General features: G+C 43.6%; 2 protein-coding genes and 1 pseudogene across 2 annotated transcripts; all 3 read right to left on the bottom strand.

Annotated features, from left to right (window-relative positions):
- Positions 1–2,557: 2,557 nt before the first annotated feature.
- LOC136149959 (olfactory receptor 3A2-like) lies at positions 2,558–3,517 on the bottom strand. The gene has a single exon (XM_065910662.1). It carries the CDS (start codon positions 3,503–3,505, stop codon positions 2,558–2,560), a length of 948 nt encoding a protein of 315 aa, XP_065766734.1. The 5' UTR covers positions 3,506–3,517.
- Positions 3,518–12,190: 8,673 nt separating this feature from the next.
- On the bottom strand, positions 12,191–13,150 carry LOC136149949 (olfactory receptor 3A1). Its single transcript, XM_065910649.1, has one exon. The coding sequence runs from the start codon at positions 13,136–13,138 to the stop codon at positions 12,191–12,193; it is 948 nt and encodes a 315-aa protein (XP_065766721.1). The 5' UTR covers positions 13,139–13,150.
- A 7,324-nt stretch (positions 13,151–20,474) lies between these two features.
- Positions 20,475–21,422, bottom strand: LOC136149913 (olfactory receptor 3A2-like; annotated as a pseudogene).
- Between the last annotated feature and the right edge of the window lie 874 nt (positions 21,423–22,296).

The raw sequence follows: 22,296 nt of genomic DNA, 5'->3' as shown, positions 1-22,296 counted from the left end.
CAGCTGAGCCACAAGGGAAGCCCAAGAATGCTACTGTGGGTAACCTATCCCTTTTCCAGTGGATCTTCCTGACCCAGGAATTGAACTGGGGTTTCCTGCATTGCAGGCGGATTCTTTACTAACTAAGCTATCAGGGAAGCAGTACATTTGTCTGCATATGGCTGCTAAATGGTTGTTGCTGTGGGCACACAAGCAGAGGACCTCCTATTTGTTTTCTTTCTCAGTCTTTCTATATGGTTCTTTTCTCGCTTTGAGGAAGGAAGACACCATAATTTAAGAGGCCCTAGGGTCAAGAAACTGAAGGCAGCCTCCAACCTCAGGCCAGTGAGGTCCTGAGGCCCTCAGCCCCCTCACCTGCAAGGAACTGAGTCCTACCAGTGACCATGTGAATGAATGTGAAAGCTTTCCCTTCCTCAGTCAGGCCTGGAGACAGTTATACCACTGGCTGATGGCTTGATCGTAGCCTTGCGAGAGGACTCAGGTCAAGTATTTTTGATGAAATTTAGCATCCATATTGAGAAGTTCTGTAAGTTTAAAATATACATGATTCTAAGGACAGTATGAAAAATAAGAATGTAGAATATCTCATTTATAATTTCATAGTATTGATTATATGTTGAGATAGTAATGTTTTAGATATATGAATAAGAGAAAATATATCATTTAAATTAATTTCACTTGCTTATTTTTGCTTTAAAATGGTCCCTGCTACAGACTCAGAAACAGTCTTGTCCCCATGAGGCTTCTAGAAAGTTTAAAATTATGTATATGGCTCAGATTAAGTTTCTGTTGCATGGTTCTGGATGATATCCTCTTCCTCCAAAAATTATTTATTTTTGCATCTATTAGGCACTAAGATTAGATCACTTTTGTTCAGTCTGGACCTGACCTGACCTAGGATCTGAACCCACATCCCTTGTGTCTCTTGCACTGGCAGGTGGATTCTTTACCACCTGGGAAGCCCACTTTTGTCTGCATGAAGTAAAGTGAAAGTTGCTCAGTTGTGTCCAGCTCTTTGCGACCCCCTGGACTATATAGTCCATGGAATTCTGTAAGCAAGAATACTGAAAGTGGGTGGCCTTTCTCATCTCCAGATCTTCCCAACCCAGGGATCCCAACCCTGAAACTCAAAGTTGAGTTTCACTGTTTGTGAAGGTTGGCCAGTTATGATTTCCTAACAAACAATCCAGTGGAAAAGAGGGCAAAAGCTGTCAAAATGCACTTCTAAAAGAAGAAATACAACTGGTCACTTACTATGTGAGAAGATACCCAACTGCAGTTTTAACTGGAATTAAAGTTCCAAATAAAAATACTGCCGTTTCTCAAACTTTAGTTTGTAAAACCTAAAGATATTTATTTATAACAACCCTTTATGAAAGGGAAGTGGTAAACAGACACTGTCATAACTTAGTGGATGTACAAATTAGTGCTAAGTGTTCATGGGGTAGATAGAGTGGTGGAAGTGGTCGTGGTAAAGCTCTCAAAATGTTTTCTGAGTTCATCCTCAGAAAAAGTTCACCTAGAAAGTTATATCAAAGGCCATTTAATGTGAAGAACCCTGGAGAGATGATCTCATTCCAGTTCTTCATGGTATAGCTAGAAACAAGTCCAGCCATAGTGACACACTTTCTAAGGTCACAGAGCAGTGATTACAGCCCACACTCATGGTTGTCATTCTCAAGAATTTTTCCCTTTTGAGAGAAGCTCATTCTCTTTAATGCCAAAGTGTCTGGAGACCCAAGAGTATCAGGAAAGAGACCAATTTCATCTGTGTTCTTTAGACTGTCACCAGGTGCTGCACCCAGAGGCTGGGAGGCTGTTGATTTTGATGGCCCAGTCGGGTTATGGAGGATGAAGTCTCAGCACACACAACTTTCCTCGCTCTTCTCCATCTGTCAGTCCTACCCTCTGTCCTTCTAGGATCATCTCCTAGGCAGAGGAAGCAGAAGAGGAATACCTAAACTGCCTTGTATCATTTCACCTTCATCAAAACTTAAACTTTTGTTTTCCTGGTTGAATGGGTGGGGCCCAACAGTAACATCAAAGGTGCTAGTATTCCATGGCCAGATGCTAATAGGAAGTGATTCTATGGATGAATTTTATTCTTATCTCCCCTCCTATTCATTCTTTATTTTCTCTACACCCATCCTTGACCTCATCAGCATTCCTTAGGCATCTAGTTTGAAACGCTTAATCCTCTCATCTTTTCTCACCTCCCATCCTCTCATGTCCTTTTCCTAATTTTCATTTTTCCTGCTTATTTCTTTTGCTCACCATCCTGTCCCATCCCTCCACATATCCTCATTTTCACCTTCAGTCCTCTACTCCCAAGTCTTTCCTACTTCTCACTCTCATACCTTTTCTTCCTATCTTTATCTAAACCTATCCTTCCAGTTTCTCGACTCCAAGAAGAGATTACAAAGAAGACAAGCTCCAGGTGTAGCCATGGACAGTTTTGGGAATGACAGAGTAGAGAAACTATTTTTCCAGGTTACCGCCCTCATGGGAAATTTCCTCCAACCCAGAAAAGGCAGGAAAAGAGGGACCCTATCACCCCTCATGTCAGTGACCGCTTCCCTACAAGTACCTGCCACAGGGCACCCTGAACGTCAGAGTTTCTAAGGCTATAGATAAGTGGGTTCAACATGGGATTGACAATTGTGTTGAAAACTCCAACTCCCTTATCCTTGTCTGAAGCCTCCTCTGAACCTAGGCGCATGTAGTTGAACATACCAGTCCCATAGAAGAGGCAGACCACAGTGAGGTGGGAGCCACACGTGGAGAGGGCTTTCTTCCTGCCCTCCACTGAGCGGATTTGTAGAACTGCAGCTGCCACGTGGATGTAGGAGATGATGATGAGAACAATAGTTGTACCTGCCATTATGAAACTCATGCCAAAGAGTAGCAGCTCATTGAGCTGAGTGCTGGAGCAGGAGAGCTGGAAGAGCTGTGGAAGGTCACAGTAGAAGTGATTGACCTCGTTGGGACCACAGAAGTTAAGGGTGGTTAGGGCAACAGTGTGGGTCAGTGCATTGGTGATGGCACACGCCCAGGACACAGCCACCAGTATCCTCTGGACTGTCTCGCTCATGCGGGTGCTGTAGGTGAGGGGTCGGCAGATGGCCAGGAATCGATCATAGGCCATGGCTGTCAACAGGAAGCAGTCCATCCCAGCCAGAAGGTGGAAGAAGAAGAGCTGGGAGAGGCAGGCTGCATAGGGAACTGTGCGCTTGTGGGACAGGAGATGATCCAACATGGTAGGAACAGTGACGTTGATGCACCCAATGTCCAGCACTGATAGGTTCCCCAGGAGGAAGTACATGGGGGTGTGGAGTTTGGGTTCCACCAAGATGGCTGCCAGGATGCTGAGGTTGCCCCCAACAGTGACCAAGTAGGCAAAGAGGAAGAGTATGAAGACCATAGGCTGTAGATTTTCTGTTTCCACTAAGCCCAGTAAAATGAATTCAGTTACAGCTGTCCTGTTGGTTCTAGCTTCTGACTGCATGAGTCTCTATAAAGAAATGTCACATGAGTGGAAGTTTCAGTCTACTTAATGTAGTTATTCAACATGAATATTTTAAACCCTATATGTTCAAAGCCCCATGGTAAGTTCCTAGCTGTCCGGGTGATGGTTTTCCCACTCCCTATGGTCATATACGCTTCCCTGGTGGCTCAGATGGTAAAGCATCTGCCTACAATGCAGGAGACCCGGGTTCAATTCCTGGGTTGGAAAGATCTCCTGGAGAAGGAAATGGCAACCCACTCCAGTATTTTTGCCTGGAAAAGCCCATGGATGGAGGAACCTTGTAGGCCACAGTCCATGGAGTCACAAAGAGTTGGACATGACTGAGCAACTTCACAGGGTCACTTACACCTCACTCACTGACTTCCTTCATCCCTCCATGTCTTTACCCTACTCTTGACTGAGATGCCCCAAACCACCAGAATTTTGTCCCTCCCATCTTTTCCCAGCTGAAAAATGTTAGAATACTTGAGAAAATAATTCAGATAAAAGCAATTTTCCTCTTTGTATACAGTGAGACTAAAATGGAATTTCCCTAATTTACTCTTGAGGGATCAGTCCAAACCAAAAAACAAATTTCTTTTTTTTTTCAGTCTACAAAGTTTATTTTTGGGGGCTCTTATGGTCAGCACCCTCAGATTTCATTGAGGATTAAGTTAATCCTGTATTATCCATAAGTAAAAATCAGATTAATCTAGGAAATTTCATAAATGCTGGATCATAATCTTCTTGCAAAATTTTATAATAAAAAAACAGATTTCAAAGTAGAAATATTAATGGTATTTGCAGAGAAATATCTAGAAAGCATTTGAAAACACAGCCTAGGTTCTAAAACTTCTAGAAATAATGATGATCAAGCCAAGGTATGGCAAGAGTCAGAAAGAAGATACCCATGATTGTGGCTATCAGGTACTCCAGGCCTTTCTCCAAGGTGGGGGGCATAGTCCGAAGAATAAAATTAAAAATCTTTATGTCGTTAAATTGCTAGTATTATTTGCTAGTATTGTTGGTAATTAAGCCCTTACATGAGACTCTGAATAATGGCTTATTTTAAAATAATTTATTCTTTTCATAGTATCTACTACTTGCCTCTGGAATCAAAATTTTAAGCATGACCTGTGGATTGGTTGCTACTAGATGCAGTTAGTTTTCTGCATAGCAAAACCACCCATCGTCCACTTGCCCTTCTTTTAGGCGTGGTAGACTGACCAGTAGCTCTAATGCCATGTGTGCATGCTCTGTACTGTCCGACTCTTTGTGACCTCTTGGATTGTAGCCCGCCAGGGTCCTCTGTCCATGGGATTCACCAAGCAAGAATACTATACCTATTATGCAGGTGCATAATAGAGAACCAGATTGAGCTAAGTCTTTCAGATGTTATAATAAACTCTTGATAAAAAAAAAATCCATGTCTCGCTATTGCCCATTGAATAAGCAGAGCCAGGGCTTCCCTAGGAGTAACATTGTCTGCCTGCATAAAATGCACTGGACCAGAGGCTGCCAAGTAAGAACAGAAGGGAAAGGGTGATGAGAGCCTGAGCTCGGGTGAAAATTGGATACGGTGATCTCTAAGATATCCTTAAAATTCTGAGATCACAAGATCAGTGAGGTATGGGTATGTATCATCTTCAGGCCTGATCATCACTGATGAAATTGATAATTGATAAATACAGATAGGTAAATCACTGAATGGAGGGTAGTTCTTTTCATATTTTATATTAAGGAGCAATGACCTGCAATGAAAACCGGCTGTTTTCACTTTGGAGTCCATTTTGGCCCAAGCATTGATTGTAACCCTGTGGTTTTCTAACCTCCTTTCACATGCTGTTTTCTGTACCGGTGATGACTTCCTTCCAACTCCACATGCCCAGGTATTTCAAGAGTTGACTGCAATGTTGACTTCTGAATGAATCCTTGGAAACTTCTCCATCTCAAAAGGAGCTCTGTCTCTTCTAAACGTCCACTACACATTATTTTATTGAACTTATTACAGTTTCCCTTCTAGCTAAGTCATTTTTCTGTAGAGTATGTCTCCCCTACTTCTCTGTAAGCTACTTGAGGACAAATGTATTAATACATGTTTGACTCAGTTTTGCAGTAACAGTACTTAACACAGTACTTCCTTTATGGTAGATACTCAATATTTTTAAATAAATAACAGGACGAGTGAAGTGTCCATAGGATTTCAGAGAAAGAAAAGATCAGTTTGAGCTAGAGTTGTCATGGAAGAGTCTCTGGTCATATTAAAATCTGGGCTAGAATTGTATGTGTGTGTGTGCTTAGTCACTCAGATGTGTCCGACTCATTGCGACCTCATGGATTGCAGCCCGCCAGGCTCCCCTGTCCATGGGATTCTCCAGGCAAGAATTTTATGGACTAGTCTAGTATCATTTAAGGAAGTTCCAGGGCCAGGTGCATGTGCAAGGACTACTGATTTCTTTGGTTTTGATGGGACAAGCAGATAGAAATCTATCTTGACAGGTTCCTTGTCATGTAAACCACTCAACTAGGCACTTAGGAGTGGTGTACCTTACAGACAAGCAAGTTATGGCCAGGGGTAGACGAGCACCAGAACAGCTGCTGCCCACCCTCAGTTGGCTGGAGATGCAGCTTGTTTGAAATCAGTGGGATTCTGGGATGAACTCAGATCTTCCAGAGACATCTAGAGTGCCTGATGGGTATCTTGCCCATCACTGAGGATTACCATTCTCAAGGCTTCATAATGAGCCTCAGTTTCTCCCTACTGAGCCATGACAACCTCCTACTCTGGAATTCCACCCAACTCCTCCAAGATTCCAGTGATGAAACAGTTTAGCAAGGCCTCTGACTGGGATCAAGTTTCTAGTTACCTGATGAAGTGGGTCCTAGGCAGCAAACTGGACTCAGTGAATCCACTTAATACTTACTCCTAAGAGTTGCAGGGGCTTCCATGGTAGCTCAGCTGGTAAACAATCTGCCTGCAATGCAGGAGACCCCAGTTGGATTCCTGGGTTGGGAAGATCCCCTAGAGAAGGGATAGGCTACCTGTTCCAGTATTCTTGGGCTTGCCTGGTGGCTCAGATGGTAAAGAATCTGGGTTTGATCCCTGGGTTGGGAAGATCACCTGGAGGAGGGAATGGCAACCCACTCCAGTATTCTTGCCTGGAGAGTCCCCATGGACAGAGGAGCCTGGCGGACTATGATCTATGGGGTCACAAAGAGAGGGACACCACTGAGTGACTAAGCACAGCACAGCACAAGTGTTGCAGAGAGCGGGCTTCATCCAAGTGAAGGAGACGCGGACAAAAGGGCCCAGAAAAGGAGCCAGGATCTTTGGGTTACAGTCTCAGATCTGCTAAAAAGGCTCCCCGCTTCAGGGGCATCAGTTGCACCAAATGTAAAGTCAGGTTTGAGCTGATGGCAGCAGAAGCCCCATTTCTGTTTTGTAAGAACTGAGGAAGGACCTATGAGTACTCACCTGGCAGAGGCACAGACACCAGAGAGTGTTTTCAGGAGACAATGAGGCACTCTGCAGATCTAATTATCCACCCCAAGTCCAGGAAGGGGCTTTGTATAAGGAAATGAGGGAAATCGTAGGACTGTCTTCTCTATGGTATCATCCCCTGGTGGCCTCAGAAATTAGCCCTCTCAAGAAAGCAGAGACAAATGGGGGAGAGAGACAAGTTGTTTTATAAACAACTCAAGCTCTTCATAAATATAGCAGCAATGCCTCATACCTTCTCATATTTAAACTTTCCTTAAAAAAAAGGTTTATCTCTAGCCTTGGCTTTATGGCAGGTCATTAAGTCAGGTGGTATTTAGTCCACTAATGGTGGGGTTGCTGAGGTCTGCAGGACTTGTCCATATTCTCCAAGTCACCCAGGAAGTTAGAGGTGTAATTGGGACTAGATATGGGTGTCCTGAGGGAGCAGTTTTCTTTCTCAGATGTCAGCCCCAGGCAGGGCCTATGAGCAGAGAGCAGCTAATTTCCAGACTTGCTTTGGACCTGGGGATGTGGAGGAATCCCCAGCAGAGAGTAAGAGGCAGAAGCTTTCTTCACATCCAGGTTCCTAATGAGTCCTCAAGAATGTGGGACTTCCTCCCTTAGAGCCTCATTAGTGGGGCCTCCGGACTGTGTCTTGGGGATCCGGTAATGATATTGGAAGTGCTGGTACAAGAGGTATGTCGAGGGACTTCCCTGGTAGTTCACAGGTGAAGAATCCGCTTGCCAATTCAGGGGGCATGGGTTCAGTCCCTGGTTGGGGAGGACCCCGCATGCCGAAGAGCAGCTGAGCCCCTGTGCCACAGCTATTGAGTCTGTGCTTAGAGTCCAGGAGCAGCAACTCCTGAACCCACGCGTTCCAGCTACTGAAGCCTGCACGCCCTGGAGCCCATGATCCACAAGAGAAGCCAGAGCAAGGAGAAGCCCGCTTACTGCTGCCAGAGAGGAGCTCCCATTCACCGCAACTAGAGAAAGCCTGTGCATAGTAACGAGAACTAGCACAGTCAAAAGTATATAAAGAAATGTAGTTTTTTAAAATTTGACTTACTTAAAAAAGAAAAAAGATGTATGTTGAGCTTGAAGTACTGCTGGTTAGGTCTCAGCATACTCTGAGAAAGGAAGTATCATTTATGTCCAAAAAGAAATAACTTACTCATTAACAATAGTTCCCATACCTGGCTGTGGTAGGGCCCCAAAGATATGCAGGTATTAATCCCTGAAATCAACTTTAAATCATATAAAAAGGACTTTGTAGGTGTGATTGTTAGGGGTCTTCATCTGGGGAGATTATCCTGGACTATCCAAGTGGGCCCTATGTGATGTGTAATCATACAGTCCTTTTAAGAGAACTGTGGAGAGAGATTTGACTACAGAAATGAAAAAGGCAATGTGGGGACTTCCCTGGCAGTCCAGTGGTTAAGATGCCGAGCTTCCATTGCAGGGAGTGCAGTTTCGAATCCTGCACCGAAAAAAGATAAAAGAAAAAGACAATGTGATGATGGACATGGAGACTGGAGTGATGTGGCCACAAGCCAAGGAATGCCAGAAGCCACCTGAAACTGGAGAAGACATGGAATAGATTTCCCCTGGAGCCTCCCAAGAGAACTCTTCCTGCTGACATCTTGAAGTTAGTCCTGTAGGACTCATTTTTGACTTTTGGTCTCCAGGACGCTGAGAAGATACATTTCTGTCATTTTCAGTCCCTAGATTTGTGGAATTTTGTTACAGCAGCAACAGGAAATGAATATACTGGCCAATATATCCTGGCAGGAACTGGAATTTCCTCCAGTTTATAGAGGAGCAGTGTGGGAGTGGATCATGAAAAGTGGGGTAGAACATAAGGCTGAGCAGGGAGAGTTCATTGACATGGGCTCCTCACCTGTCATGTTTTGGGATTTAACATCCAGGCAAGGGTGCCTGGGGCTGGTTGTAATAGACTGCCGAGGTATTGGTTATAGGGCCTCTTCAAGATCTGGCAGACGGGGACTTCCCTGGTGGTCCAGTGGTTAAGGCTCCAGGGATACAGCGCAGGGGGGCTGGGTTTGATCCCTGGTCAGGGAACTAGATCTCACATGCTGCCATTAAGAGTCCGCATGCCATGACTAAAGATCCTGAATGCCACACCTAAGACCTGGGGCAGTCAACTAACTAACTAACTAACTAAATAAGCAAAAATAATTATTTTTTTAAAGATCCATCAGACCCAGTTTGACTGGCCTACATGTGGGAAGGTGTCTTCCTCCAGGTCCCTGGGTTGGCAGAAGTGTTCCCAGTCTATGGCTTCAAGGAGCAGACGCTGGGTTATGGAGTCACTTCAAGATCTGCAGTCAGACAGAAGTCAGTGGGCCTGTCTCTCAGGGCACAGAAGACTGTGTTTTCTGACGGGTCCCTGGACAAGCAGGTGTGTTCTTGACCTATGCCTACAAGGTGCTGGAGCCAAGTTACAGGACTGTGTTGTCTGCAGTCGGACGAAGATTGGACAGTGTGTCTTAGGGGTGTGGGTGGGCATCACCTGCCATGTGCCTGGGTGGGCAGGGCTGGCAGCTGAGAGGGGCTAGGAGTGGGCCATGGGCCACTTCAGCATCCACAGCCTAGGGCACAAGTGTGCCTGACGAATGCCGGGTTTCTTGACGGATGTTTTTGGTGACAGAATCGAGGCCAAGAGGGGCTGTAGCTGTATACACAGCTGAATACACAGTTTCCAGGCCTGTATCCAGAACTCCTGTGTGCAAGTCTGCCAGCTGGGCACAGTCTTGTCTTCTCAAAATAGCCCTCTTTGGACTTGACTCCACAGGGGTCTCATAATCTCTTACCTAGATCCCAAAGCTCCCACAAAGGCAATTTTTGCCCAAATTGTTGTTTATAAGGGAGGAATATGAGTGAAGGAAACTCTTCTTTTCTGCTATTATATATGTTATATCAGGCTTCCCTGGTGGCATAGTGGAAAAGAATCCACCTGCCAATGCAAGAGATGTGAGTTCAATCCTTGGGTCAGTAAGATCCCCGGGAAAAGGAAATGGCAACCCACTCCAGTATTCTTGCCTGGGAAATCCCATGAACAGAGGAGCCTGGCACGTGGGATCTTCCAAAACCAGGGATCGAACCTGTGTCTCCTGCAATGGCAGGTGGATTCTTTACTTCTGAGACACCAGGGAAGCCCTATTCCTTTTAAAGAATAGGGTTGTTGTGGGAATGATGTAAACGAGTGATAATGACATTCTATATTGTTTAAACCTTTACAACATGATATATTACATCATTTGGGTTGGTCTAAATGTTCATTTGAGTTTTTCCTTAACAGCATATGGAAGCAAACAAACTTATTGGCCAACCAGTGTGATACATTTTTAAGTAGCAAAGATGACCAGTTTGGAATAAGAAAGAAGAGACAAGTTCCAAAGGAAAGGAAATCTCCCAATTGTTAAAGAAACCTTATGTTCGTAAATGCTGGGAACATGTGTCTTTGGTCATCCTTTATGATGCTGAACCAGCTGATGCATTCCACCCACGGATGACGTCACACAGAATTATCCCTTGATGTGACTTGAGATGAGTGTTCAGATGGGAAAAAGTCCAGAGGCACAGGAATTCCGGGGAGTAAACAACTAGCTCTGTTTTGCAACTAGCTCTGTTACTTGCTATAGGTAGAAGAAGTGATGGTGGAATTTGTTGTGTTTCTTCAGGGTTAACAGTGAGACAGTCTTTCTGTTCATTCCAAATCAGAGAACATTAGAGGTGAAAGAATATTGACCATTATCTTGGGCCTCTGTCAAGTTCAGACCCAGGGGAAGTAAAGGACCCAATCAAGGTCAGGAACACTGCAGATGAGAGGAGCCTGTTGGGCTCCAGTCCATGGAGTCACAAAGAGTCGAACACGATACATGCAATATCTCCATCTTGCCTTCTCAAATCCTTTTGCTTGCAATTATGTTTCTCCCTGTTCCTCATTTTTCATCTTCATTTCCCACAAACTCTCTGCCTCCATCTAATCTTGTTTTGCTTCCTTCCCTCCTGTCCTTTCAGTCCCTTCATCCCCATAAAGCATCATGAGAAGCCAATCCTGCAGGTGTAGGTCAAAGGGAAGTTTTAGGGAAATTAGTCAGAAAACAGCAGTGGCACAGTAGAGATGCCAGGAATGGGCAATTCATCTGTAAGAGACCCTAGCGGACTTCTTTGGGGGTCCAGTGGTTAAGGCTCCAGACTTCAAATGCAGGGGGTGGGGGTTCCTTCCCTGGTCAGGGAATTAAGATCCCACATGCCACATGGTATGGCCAAAACATGAAAGGGGCTCTAGAAGGAAAATATAGCTAGATAATGACAGGACTAAAGACTAGTAGCACATATCACCATGTGACTTGTATGTACAGAAACAGGTTGTCTTAGCTAGGAGGTTTGGGGAATGAGAGTGAGTATTCAGAGGGGAATTTCATGTTGATTATTCTGTTTTTTTAATATTTAAATAATATTTAGGGCATAGTCCTTTCAAAAGTTTTGAAACATATATGGATATGTGAGGAAATTTCATCCTTGTATTTTGAGAATGATCATATTTGTTAAAGTTTTGAAACTAAAAAAAAATCTTTAAGTTGTTAAAAACTTCACAGAGGTGTCATGCTTTCCCGAGTTACTCAAGAATACATGATCATACAGTTTCCCATCTGTTCCCTCTATATCCTGTGGTATAGATATCTTGTGTGATAGGAGAGGAATGAGCTGCTTTTTTCGGCTTGTAGAAGCCTGATGGGAGAAATAGAGTCATCCTGATCTCTAGGCCTATGTTTTGTAAAAGATTAACCATTCCTGAACTTGAAGAAGTCATATGACCACCTGGGAAGTTACTGGGATAGTCTTGCTATAAGCAACGGAAGGGTTATTCCTTATGAGATATGCACCTGAAGGCGTTCAAGGCTTCCTGGGTTTCACTTCCACCCAGAAAAAGAGCGTACAGTGACTTAAGTTGTAATTTGTCAAGGAGACTGACCTGGCAGAACCTACCTGTCCATTGCCTATATTGGGTAGGGCTCCTATGGATATTATCCCCTACCAAAAAAAAAAAAACACACATAAAAACATCCCAAAGCTCAGGGAGATAGAGAAGGTTCTGAACCATTTGTCCGAATTACTGGCCCCAGAGAATTATTCCTTTAGTCCAAAAAGAGAAAGGGAGAAATTGACACAAGACCTCATCACGCCAGTGACCACCTCCCCTTGATCACCCGCCAGAGGGCACCCTGAACGTCAGGGTTCCTGAGACTGTAGATGATTGGATTCAGCATGGGATTGGCTACAGTGTTAAAAATCCCAACAGCTTTATCCTTATCTGAAAGCTTGGCTGAACCTAGTGGCATGTAGTTAAAGATCCCTGAACCATAGAATATGGCAACCACAGTGAGATGGGAGCCACATGTGGAGAAGGCTTTCTTCCTGCCCTCCACTGAGCGAATTCGTAGAACCGCAACATCCACATGGATGTAGGAGGCGACAACAAGAGCCAGGGGGGTACCTGCCATTATGAAACCCACGCCAAAGAGCAGCAGCTCGTTGAGCTGGGTGCTGGAGCAGGAGAGCTGGAAGAGCTGCGGGAGGTCACAGTAGAAGTGGTTGATGACATTGGGACCACAGAAGTTGAGTGTGGATATGGCTACAGTGTGGGTCAGTGCATTTGAGAAGGCACAAGCCCAGGACACAGCCACCAGTATCCTCTGGACCGTCTGGCTCATGCGGGTGCTGTAAGTGAGGGGTCGGCAGATGGCCAGGAATCGGTCATAGGCCATGGCTGTCAACAAGAAGCAGTCCACCCCAACCAGCAGGTGGAAGAAGAAGAGCTGGGAGAGGCAGGCTGCATAGGGAACTGTGTGCTTGTGGGACAAGAGACGACCCAACATCGAGGGAACGGTGACGGTGATGCACCCAATGTCCAGCACTGACAGGTTCCCCAGGAAGAAGTACATGGGGGTGTGGAGTTTGGGTTCCACCAAGATGGCTGCCAGGATGCTGAGGTTTCCCCCGACAGTGACAAGGTAGGCAAAGAGGAAGAGTACAAAGACAACGGGTCGTAGCCCTGGCGTCTCCACCAAACCCAGCAGGATGAACTCAGTAACAGCTGTTCCATTGGCCCCAGGTTGTGTCCGCATTAGTTCCTGCAAGGAAATATCCAAGGAGATAAGGAATAATTCCTCTCCATAAATTAAAAAAGGATAGACTTCTTTCTATATCCTGAGCCCTCTACTAAGTTCTCCCTTTCCAAGTAAGACTTTCCCACCATCCAGTCCACACCACACTTGTTAACTCACTACATTTGCTACAACATTCTCAGCCACATGGGAATCTTTCACCATGTAAACATATATCAAATGATCATGTTATACTTTGACAGTTTTACTTGTTAATTACACCTGTATTAGGCTAGAAAAGTAACATTTTATAGGTTTAAAAAAACTGAAAAGTCAAGGAATAGACCAAAACTAATATAGGAATTTAGTATATAATTCAAGCAGCATCTTAAAGGAATGGGAAAAAGTATTATTCAGTAAGTGCTTATGAGGGCAATAATACAACTATGTTGGAAAACTGTAAGTCATACACATACCTCCTATATTTTGCGAAAATAAATTCTGAATGGATCAAAGTTTTAAATGAAATATTAAACCACAAAGTTATTGGGGAAATGGAGAATTTAAAAGTAGTAGTACAAGGATAACTCAAAATATAGAAAAAATTTTAATAATCAAAAGTAATGTTTTAATTATTTTAAAACTGGCCAACGACCTAAATGGAACCACTTCTTCCCAAACCCCATTCTCTGCAGGCTTCCAGATTAGGGTTGGCCACAAGGGGAATTTGCATAATATCTGTAAGGCAGAAGTGAAAAGGAGAAAGGAAAATTTGGCAACATCTTTCAAATTATAAATGTATTTTTCTTTTTATCTGACAATTCCATGTCTGGAAATTTATCCAACAGATGTATGGTCACAGAAATGATGGACACACCAAAATGATGTCTGTGTGAGCTTATTTGTTGCAGTATTGTTCGTAATAGCAAATAATTAGAGATCATCTATCTGTTCATTATTAAAGGGCTTACTAAGTTAATTATGGAGTATTTTTCCAAAGGAATATTATGCAGCTGTAGGAAATAGCTCTATCTGTGCTGATTTGAAAGATATCAAAGCAGTATTATTAAATGTAAGGTACAGCTTGTATAATACATATACCATATACTATGCTTTGCTTTTTGTATGGCAGAAACCAACACAACATTGTAAAGGGATTATCCTTCAACTAAAAATAAAAATTTAGAAAACCCCACAACTCTGTGAATATGAATTGAATTTATGCTTTAGCTGGGTGAAGTGTGTGCTCAGTCACTCAGTTGTGCCCAACTCTTTGTGACCCCATGGACTGTAGCCCACCAGGGTCCTCAGTTCATGAAATTTTCCAGGCAAGAATACTGGAGTAGTTTGCTATTTCCTTCTGCAGGGGATCTTCCTGACCCAGGGACTGAACTGATAGAATTCTCTTTGAGCATCCCCTGCTAATAATTACAGGGAGACTTACCCTGGGCTACAACAGTGCATAGTTTTAAGTCCTTTGTGGTTAACTCATTTATTCCTCGCAAACATCCAAGAAACAGATACCACTTTAATCTGCATTTTACAGAAAGAACATGAGTCACATATAGCAAGTGACTGAAGGCAAGGTCTTAACTAGGATATTCTGTCTTTTAACCTGTTCTTAACATTACACGTATCATCAGGACACCTCAAGGATCATAAAGCCATGTCCTTCTCCTGTAACTCGCTCTCAATGTCTTTCTTTTCTTCTTTCTCTCAATGTATTTCTGACCCATTCTTATGACTCAAAGACGTACTCTCATACTCATGATAGCTGTGCCCTTGTAAATCCCAGTCTTGCCTTGTAGGCTGCAGTAGCTCAAGTCCAAATCAGTGCCTTGGATGGATCATGGCCATGGTCAGCAGTTGCCCCTTGATTTCCCTTTTTATTTTAACCCATGTCTTAAGATTGCAAACTGTGAGTTCCTAGATTCCCACCTTTGCTTATGCTATTTTCTCTGTATTGAGTGTCTTTCTTCCAATGTCACATATCACATGTTAAAATCTTCATGATTTAGCTCTGATGCTGTCTTCCTCCAGAAACTGCCCTGATCTGTGCCCACTCTAAAGTGATATTTTCACCTTTGACATTCCCATGACACTTTAGTTGTAGTCTATGTGGCACTAAGCACTATGCCTTCAGCACAGTCATTGATTTATTGATTATTGATTAGTCATTTAGTCATTTAGGGATGAGATTCATGGCTGACTCAACCTTAGGAACTATATGCATAAACTCATTGTAATTGTGCATCATCTTGTAAATAAATGAATAGCCACACTGGTTGACAAAGAGGTTTTCTGGCAGAAAGGGCCTCATTGTGGGCGAAGGTGGTGAGGAAAGGATTTGTGGACGAGTGGGAATTGTGCTCGACTTTGAAGGATTGACATGATCTGGAGGAAGACGAGTCGAGTGAAAGGCACAGTGTGACTGCTGTAGGGATAGAGTTGATTCCTCCATTTGTCTCGATAGCCATGCAGTGGTTGGCACATCCATGCATTGACATATAGCTCTTTGTATGAACTTCCCACATATTTTCTACAATCAGAAAAGGGACTCTTCAAAAACAAGTAAGTCATGAGCCAGATATACTATGCTCGCCTAGTAGCTTCTGTCCAGCCCTCAATTAACAAGTAATGAAACTTACATATGTCTCCTAAATTCTGGTTGTTCACCAGATTAGCCATCCAGGGCTTCATTGGCTGATGAAATCACAGGTGTAATCCATTAATGAGGTGACCCTTCTAGATCACCATTCTTGGGGATCCAGATGAGTCCTGGGCTTCCTCATTATGCTATGACCACTCCCTGCTCTGAAATCCCAATAAGTCCTTCTTGCTGTAGGGTTGGTCTCAGGAATCTGGTCAAGTTGCCCAGTAAGGACTGAGTTCTGGGCAAGTACATTGAACACTGAATAAAATCAGAAAACAAGCTTTATCTTAAAAAGAAGGAAAAATTGGTAAAGGTGCCTGGAAGTGAAACCTCAAGCTTTGGATCATAGTCCCAGCTTTTGCACTCACCTGATATGTCATCCTGTGCAAGTCTCTTATTTTTGCTTTTGAGATCTTGGTTGCTGCATGTGTAAAACCAGGAAGCTTGACTTAGTGACCCCTGAAGTCCCTTCTCTGTTACATGGGAGCAGACAGAGGGTCCTGAAAGAAGTTACTTTGCTATGGCACAGAGGCCAGCGAGGTTTCATGGAAAGGGTTGTAAAAGGGGGATGAGAATCTGTAAAACTCAGTCCCCTACTCTGGGCGAAAGAAAGGGGCCATATATACAGAAATGAGGTAAAGAGAGGCTGAGGCCGTCTCTGTCATGGGACTTCTCCACCACGGTGTTGTCCCCTTGGGACCTCGAAATTAGCCCAGGAAGGGGGAGGAGGCCATGGGGAGAGCTAAGGACAGGTACACAATACAAGCCCTAATAAATACTGCAGTGGCAAATCAATGGTGCCTCATGACTCTGTTGACTTAGAATTTTTTTAAACATCTTCTTCGCCATCCCTCATATTAATTTATGGAGCTGGTTAGGGCAGCTGTCCTAATAACTCTGTTTAACAGATGCGTACGTAGGCAGCAAACGGTTTTCCCAAAGTCATGAGGTAACTAGAGGCAGAGGCAGGACAGAATCTGAGGTCTCAGGTTGGAGGTTTTGCTTTCCCAGATGTCTGGTCCAAACAGAACCATAGACCAGCTGACTCCTGAACCCCGGGATGAGGAAGAAACCCAAGAAAGGAGGCAAAGGCTCTTTTTCCAACTTCAAATTTGTGACAAAACTTCAGAAAGAAAATCCATTGCCACCTGGGGCTTATTAGCAAGGGCCACACACTCCTGGGGATCCTATGATGATCCTGAAGGTGGTAGAAGATGAGGATTCCCCCTGGGAAGTTGCCCCCCACCATAATTTTCTGGACCAAGTCTTTAGAAAGTGAGAGTCTACTGTTAGAGATGTCAGAGATTGAAAATTGGAGAGGCTGTGTATTGCAACCCCTGGATTCTCATGTCCTCAATTCATTACACCAGGGCCGATATGACAGCACACAGTCTGTGGGAGCCTGCTGGACTTTCTAACGGAACAGATCTGCTCATTCAGTTATGAACAACTACTGAACCCCATTGAACCCCAGTTTCCCTATTTGGAAAATGGGTAATATCCTCTCTCAAGGTTGCTGGGAGGATTAAATAAAGCAACACACATGAAGTTCCTATTAGGAAACCACCGATGATGTTAGCAGCATAATCATAACATTTATCACAGTGTGTACATGACACTACACCATGAGTTTTATGTACATGGAACCTTACCCAACCCTTATAACAATCCTATGAGGTCAAAATTGCAAAATTTTTTGTTCTGATTCTGTGAAAAGTGCCATTGGTAATTTGATAGGGATTGCATTGAATCTGTAGACTGCCTTGTGTAGTACAGTCACTTTTATAATATTGATTCTTCCAATCCAAGAACAGCAAGTGCACCTTATGCCAGTGCCTCAGCTTCTCTCCCACTCCGAGTGTCAGCCCACCAGACCTGGTGCCAAGAGGGATCCCCTCAGCTACAGCTTCCCCCCACGGGCAAAATGGAACAGGAGGATACATGCAGCATTTGCACCCAGGACCCTGATAGGCTACTATGGTCACCTACAAGGCTCCCACAGTTTTGACTACCAAAGACCCCCACGGTTTTTGCCAACGTTGACTTCAGTAGGAAAAGCCACACCAACCAATGTGCTTTTGCACAGCAAAGGAAGTAATCAATCAAAGCAACCTACAGAATGGGAGAAAATATTTGCAAACCCATATTTGGTGGCTTCCCAGATGGCTCAGTTGATAAATAATCCATTTGCAATGCAGGAGACACAGGAGACGTGGGCTCGCTTCTTGGGTCAGGAAGATTCCCTGGAGATGGAAATGGCAACCCACTCCAGTATTATTGCCTGGAGAATTCCACGGACAGAGGAGCTTGGTTGGCTATAGTCCGTGGGGTCACAAAGAGTCAGACACGACTGAGCAATTAAGCACACGTATCTGATAAAAGGTTAATACCCCACAACTATAAAAATCGCATACAACACAATACCAAATAAAACCGAAAAGTCTTAATTTTAAAAGTGGGTAACAGACCTGAATAGAAATATTTTTCCAGAGAAGACATCCAAATGATCAACAAGTACATGAAAAGGTGTTCAACATCACTAGTCATCAGGGAACTGCAATTCAAAACCACAGGGGTATCACCTCATACCTGTTGGTATGATTGCTGTCAAAAAGACAAGAAATAACAAATGTTGGTGAGGATGTGGAGAGAAGGGAGCCCTCACACTGTTGTTGAGAATATAAATTGGTATAGCCATATGGAAAACAGTATGGAGTTTCCCCAAAAAATTGAAAATAGAACTGCCATATGGTCTAGATCCTCTGTCCATGGGATTCTCCTGGCAAGAATACTGGAGTGGGTTGCCATCTCCTTCTTCAAGGGCTCTTCCCCAGCCAGGAATTTAACCTGAGTCTCTTATGTCTCCTGCATTGGCAGGCAGGTTCTTTACTACTAATGCCACCTGGGAAGCCCAGTTGCATATCCAAAGGAAATGAAATCATTAGTAAAGAGATATCTATGCTCCCATGTTCACTGCAGCATTATTCATAACAGTCAAGATATGGAAACAACCTAAATGTTCTTCAGCAGATAATTGGATAAAGAACATGTACACAGAGGAGTATCATTCCACCGTGGAAAGGAAGAAATGCCTGTCACTTGTAACAAAATGGATGGAATTTGAGGGCAAACTCGTCTGTCCATGGACTTCTCCAGGCAAGAATACAGGAGTGGGTCGCCATTCCCATCTCCAGGGGATCTTCCCAACCCAGAGATCAAACCTGCATCTCCTGCATTGGCAGGCGGATTCTTTGCTACTAACGCTACCTGGGAAGCCCTAATTAATCTCATTTAACCTTAATTACTTTCTAAAGACCTTATACAAGATACAGTCACATTGGGAGTTTTAGGGCTTCAACAGAGGAATTTTGGTGAGACATAATTCAGTCCATATCATGGATATTAACCATTTGAAAATATATTCAATTTAATGTGAACATAGAAGAGATGAATACTGAAACACTCATTGGTAATTTTCAGCCTTTATATTGTGAAAAATGAGAAGCATTTATTTAGAGCAGTTGACAAAGTTATGAGGATGAAGTGATTTCACTCCGTATGGAATAACAGAATAGTGCAAATATTTTGTAGAATAAGAGCGAAATACATATCAAAAATCTAAATTTTTATTTTACTCAACTCAGGAATTTTGTTAATTAGAACTTATGGAAATGTTTGCAGGATAGTAGAAACTCATCTCTAAAGAATAGTTTTTACATCATTGGTTATAATTGCAGCAAATCTAGAAACAATCTAAACTCCATCAAAAGGAATATGGTTAAGCAAATTATGATTAGCTCATAAATTAACACTAGGCAGTCATTAAAATGGATTAAGTAAGTTTTCAGATATTTAGCATGTAGAAAAGTGTACTGTGTAATGTGTAAGCATAAAACATGACATATATGCCTCTATTGATATGAACATACACAAATATGTTTATGTTGATATAAAAATACATAAATATATTTATGAATTTGTAAAAAAAACTAAAAGGGTAAGTACCAAATTCTTAATAGTAGTTTCTTCTGGAAAATTGCATTATGAAGAGGGAGGACAGACAGGATGAAGGTTTTGATTTTACACTTGTAAAATTTTGTTTTCATTTCTATAAACATGATTTCTAAGAAAAATTTTAAATCAATGGATATTTCTATTTCAGAAAAATAGAAAGAAATGCCAAAGGAAATATAAATTCTCCACTGTTTAAACCCCTAGAATCTTGAAGTATAAGCAGGGTACTGGAAATCAGGGTCTCAAATTATACTGTACTAGGTCTAGATCCTTGTGTAGGATCCTCGTGTAGAAGCAGGTTGGGAATGCTGCTTTCAGAGCAAGCCTGACAGGAGGATGTGCTAACACTTGGCACCAGGCTGTGACTTTCCATATTCCAGTCTAGACAGAATCTCTGCTGCTGTGTACTTTGGGGAACCCCAGCAGGAAAAAACTAAAGGTTGTTCCTATAGGGTCATGAGCCTGCCAGAATATAGAACTACCTGGGTTCCATCTCCATCTGGAATGTGAGGGGTAGCTAGGACCAAATGGCAACTAGTCAAGGGTTCTGGTCTACAGAACCTACACATCTATTATCAGCTCAAACCTCCTTGAGGAGTAAGAAGTCTCACTTCCTAACAAAAGTCAGCTTGCTCAAGATCTAGGAAGGACAGGGACACTTGCTACGGTTTCACCCTCTTGAGACATCCCTCATGCAAAGGCTTGCTTCCCCATGAGCACCCTCCTTAGGGCGCCCTGCACATCAGGGTTCCGGAGGCTATAGATGAGTGGGTTCAGCATGGGACTGATGACGGTGTTGAGGATGCCAATCCCTTTGTCCTTGTCTGAAGCCTCCACTGAGCCCAGCCGCATGTAGCTGAAGACACCTGTGTCATAGAAGATGCCCACCACAGTGAGGTGGGAGCCACACGTGGAGAAGGCCTTCTTCCTGTCCTCCACTGAGCGAATCCGCAGGACTGCAGCGGCCACATGGATGTAGGAGGTGACAATGAGAATCAGAGGTGCACCTGCCATGAGGACACCCAGACCAAAGAGCAGCAGCTCGTTGAGCTGGGTGCTGGAGCAGGAGAGCTGGAAGAGCTGCGGGAGGTCACAGTAGAAGTGGTTGATGACATTGGGACCACAGAAGTTGAGTGTGGATATGGCTACAGTGTAGGTCAGTGCATTTGAGAAGGCACAAGCCCAGGACACAGCCACCAGTATCCTCTGGACCGTCTGGCTCATGCGGGTGCTGTAAGTGAGGGGTCAGCAGATGGCCAGGAATCGGTCATAGGCCATGGCTGTCAACAAGAAGCAGTCCACCCCAACCAGCAGGTGGAAGAAGAAGAGCTGGGAGAGGCAGGCTGCATAGGGAACTGTGTGCTTGTGGGACAAGAGACGACCCAACATCGGGGGAACGGTAACGGTGATGCACCCAATGTCCAGCACTGACAGGTTCCCCAGGAAGAAGTACATGGGGGTGTGGAGTTTGGGTTCCACCAAGATGGCTGCCAGGATGCTGAGGTTTCCCCCGACAGTGACAAGGTAGGCAAAGAGGAAGAGTACAAAGACAACTGGTCGTAGCCCTGGCGTCTCCACCAAACCCAGCAGGATGAACTCAGTAACAGCTGTTCCATTGGCCCCAGATTCTGGCTCCATGGGTCCCTATAAGAAGATATCCCATAGGGGAAGGGATCAGTCTTTCCAAATTACCCATCAGTAGAAATATACTGACTCGCTTTCAGATGTCAAGCCTCAGGGTAGATTCCCAAGTGTCCTAGTGGGTATTGTCTCTTTCAGGCCACACTTCACTCATTAACCTGCTCTGTCTTCATCTCAGAGTCCTTACCCAGCGTCCAGGTGAGTTTCCTGCTGCCACAACTACATTGGACTTCCCGACTTCCTCATGAAAGATAAAAATCCCTTTCTTCCTTTGATCTCTAGAACCAAGGAAGGAGGCCCTTCCACTCCCAACAACCCATATGAGAAGATTTGGGGAAAACATAATGCTGACATAAAATTGAACAGATGGTAAAATAGAAAGGAACAGAACTGATCATGTTGTTGTTGTTTAGTTGCTAAGTCACATCCGACTCTTTGCAACCCATGGACTGTGGCCTGCCAGCCTTCTCTGCTTATGGGATTTCCGAGGCAAGAATACTGGAATGTTGACATTTCCTTCTCTAGAGGATCTTCCCAACCCAGGGACTGAAGCCTCGTCTCCTGCACTGGCAAGCAGATCCTTTACCGCTGAATCACCAGGGAAGCCAGAATTGACCATATTTATAAGGACTTCATAATTCATAATTGTCCTTATAAATATATTACAAAAAATAAATATCTGGCCAACATCTAAGCAAGAAAAATATAAAGGGACACAAAATTAGGAATTGAAAGGGACACAAATAAATAAAATAGTAATGGAACACTATTTGTTCCTGAGTTTGAACAATCAATTCAAGAGTAGTCCCTAAACCAAATAAACCAACTGAAAAATGGAAGAAGTGATTGATAATATACTTCCATTTTAGGC

Source organism: Muntiacus reevesi, chromosome 18 (genome assembly GCF_963930625.1).
Source record: "Muntiacus reevesi chromosome 18, mMunRee1.1, whole genome shotgun sequence".
In the NCBI taxonomy this organism is placed as follows: Eukaryota; Metazoa; Chordata; class Mammalia; order Artiodactyla; family Cervidae; genus Muntiacus; species Muntiacus reevesi.
This window is presented reverse-complemented; position numbering and strand designations above follow the sequence as displayed.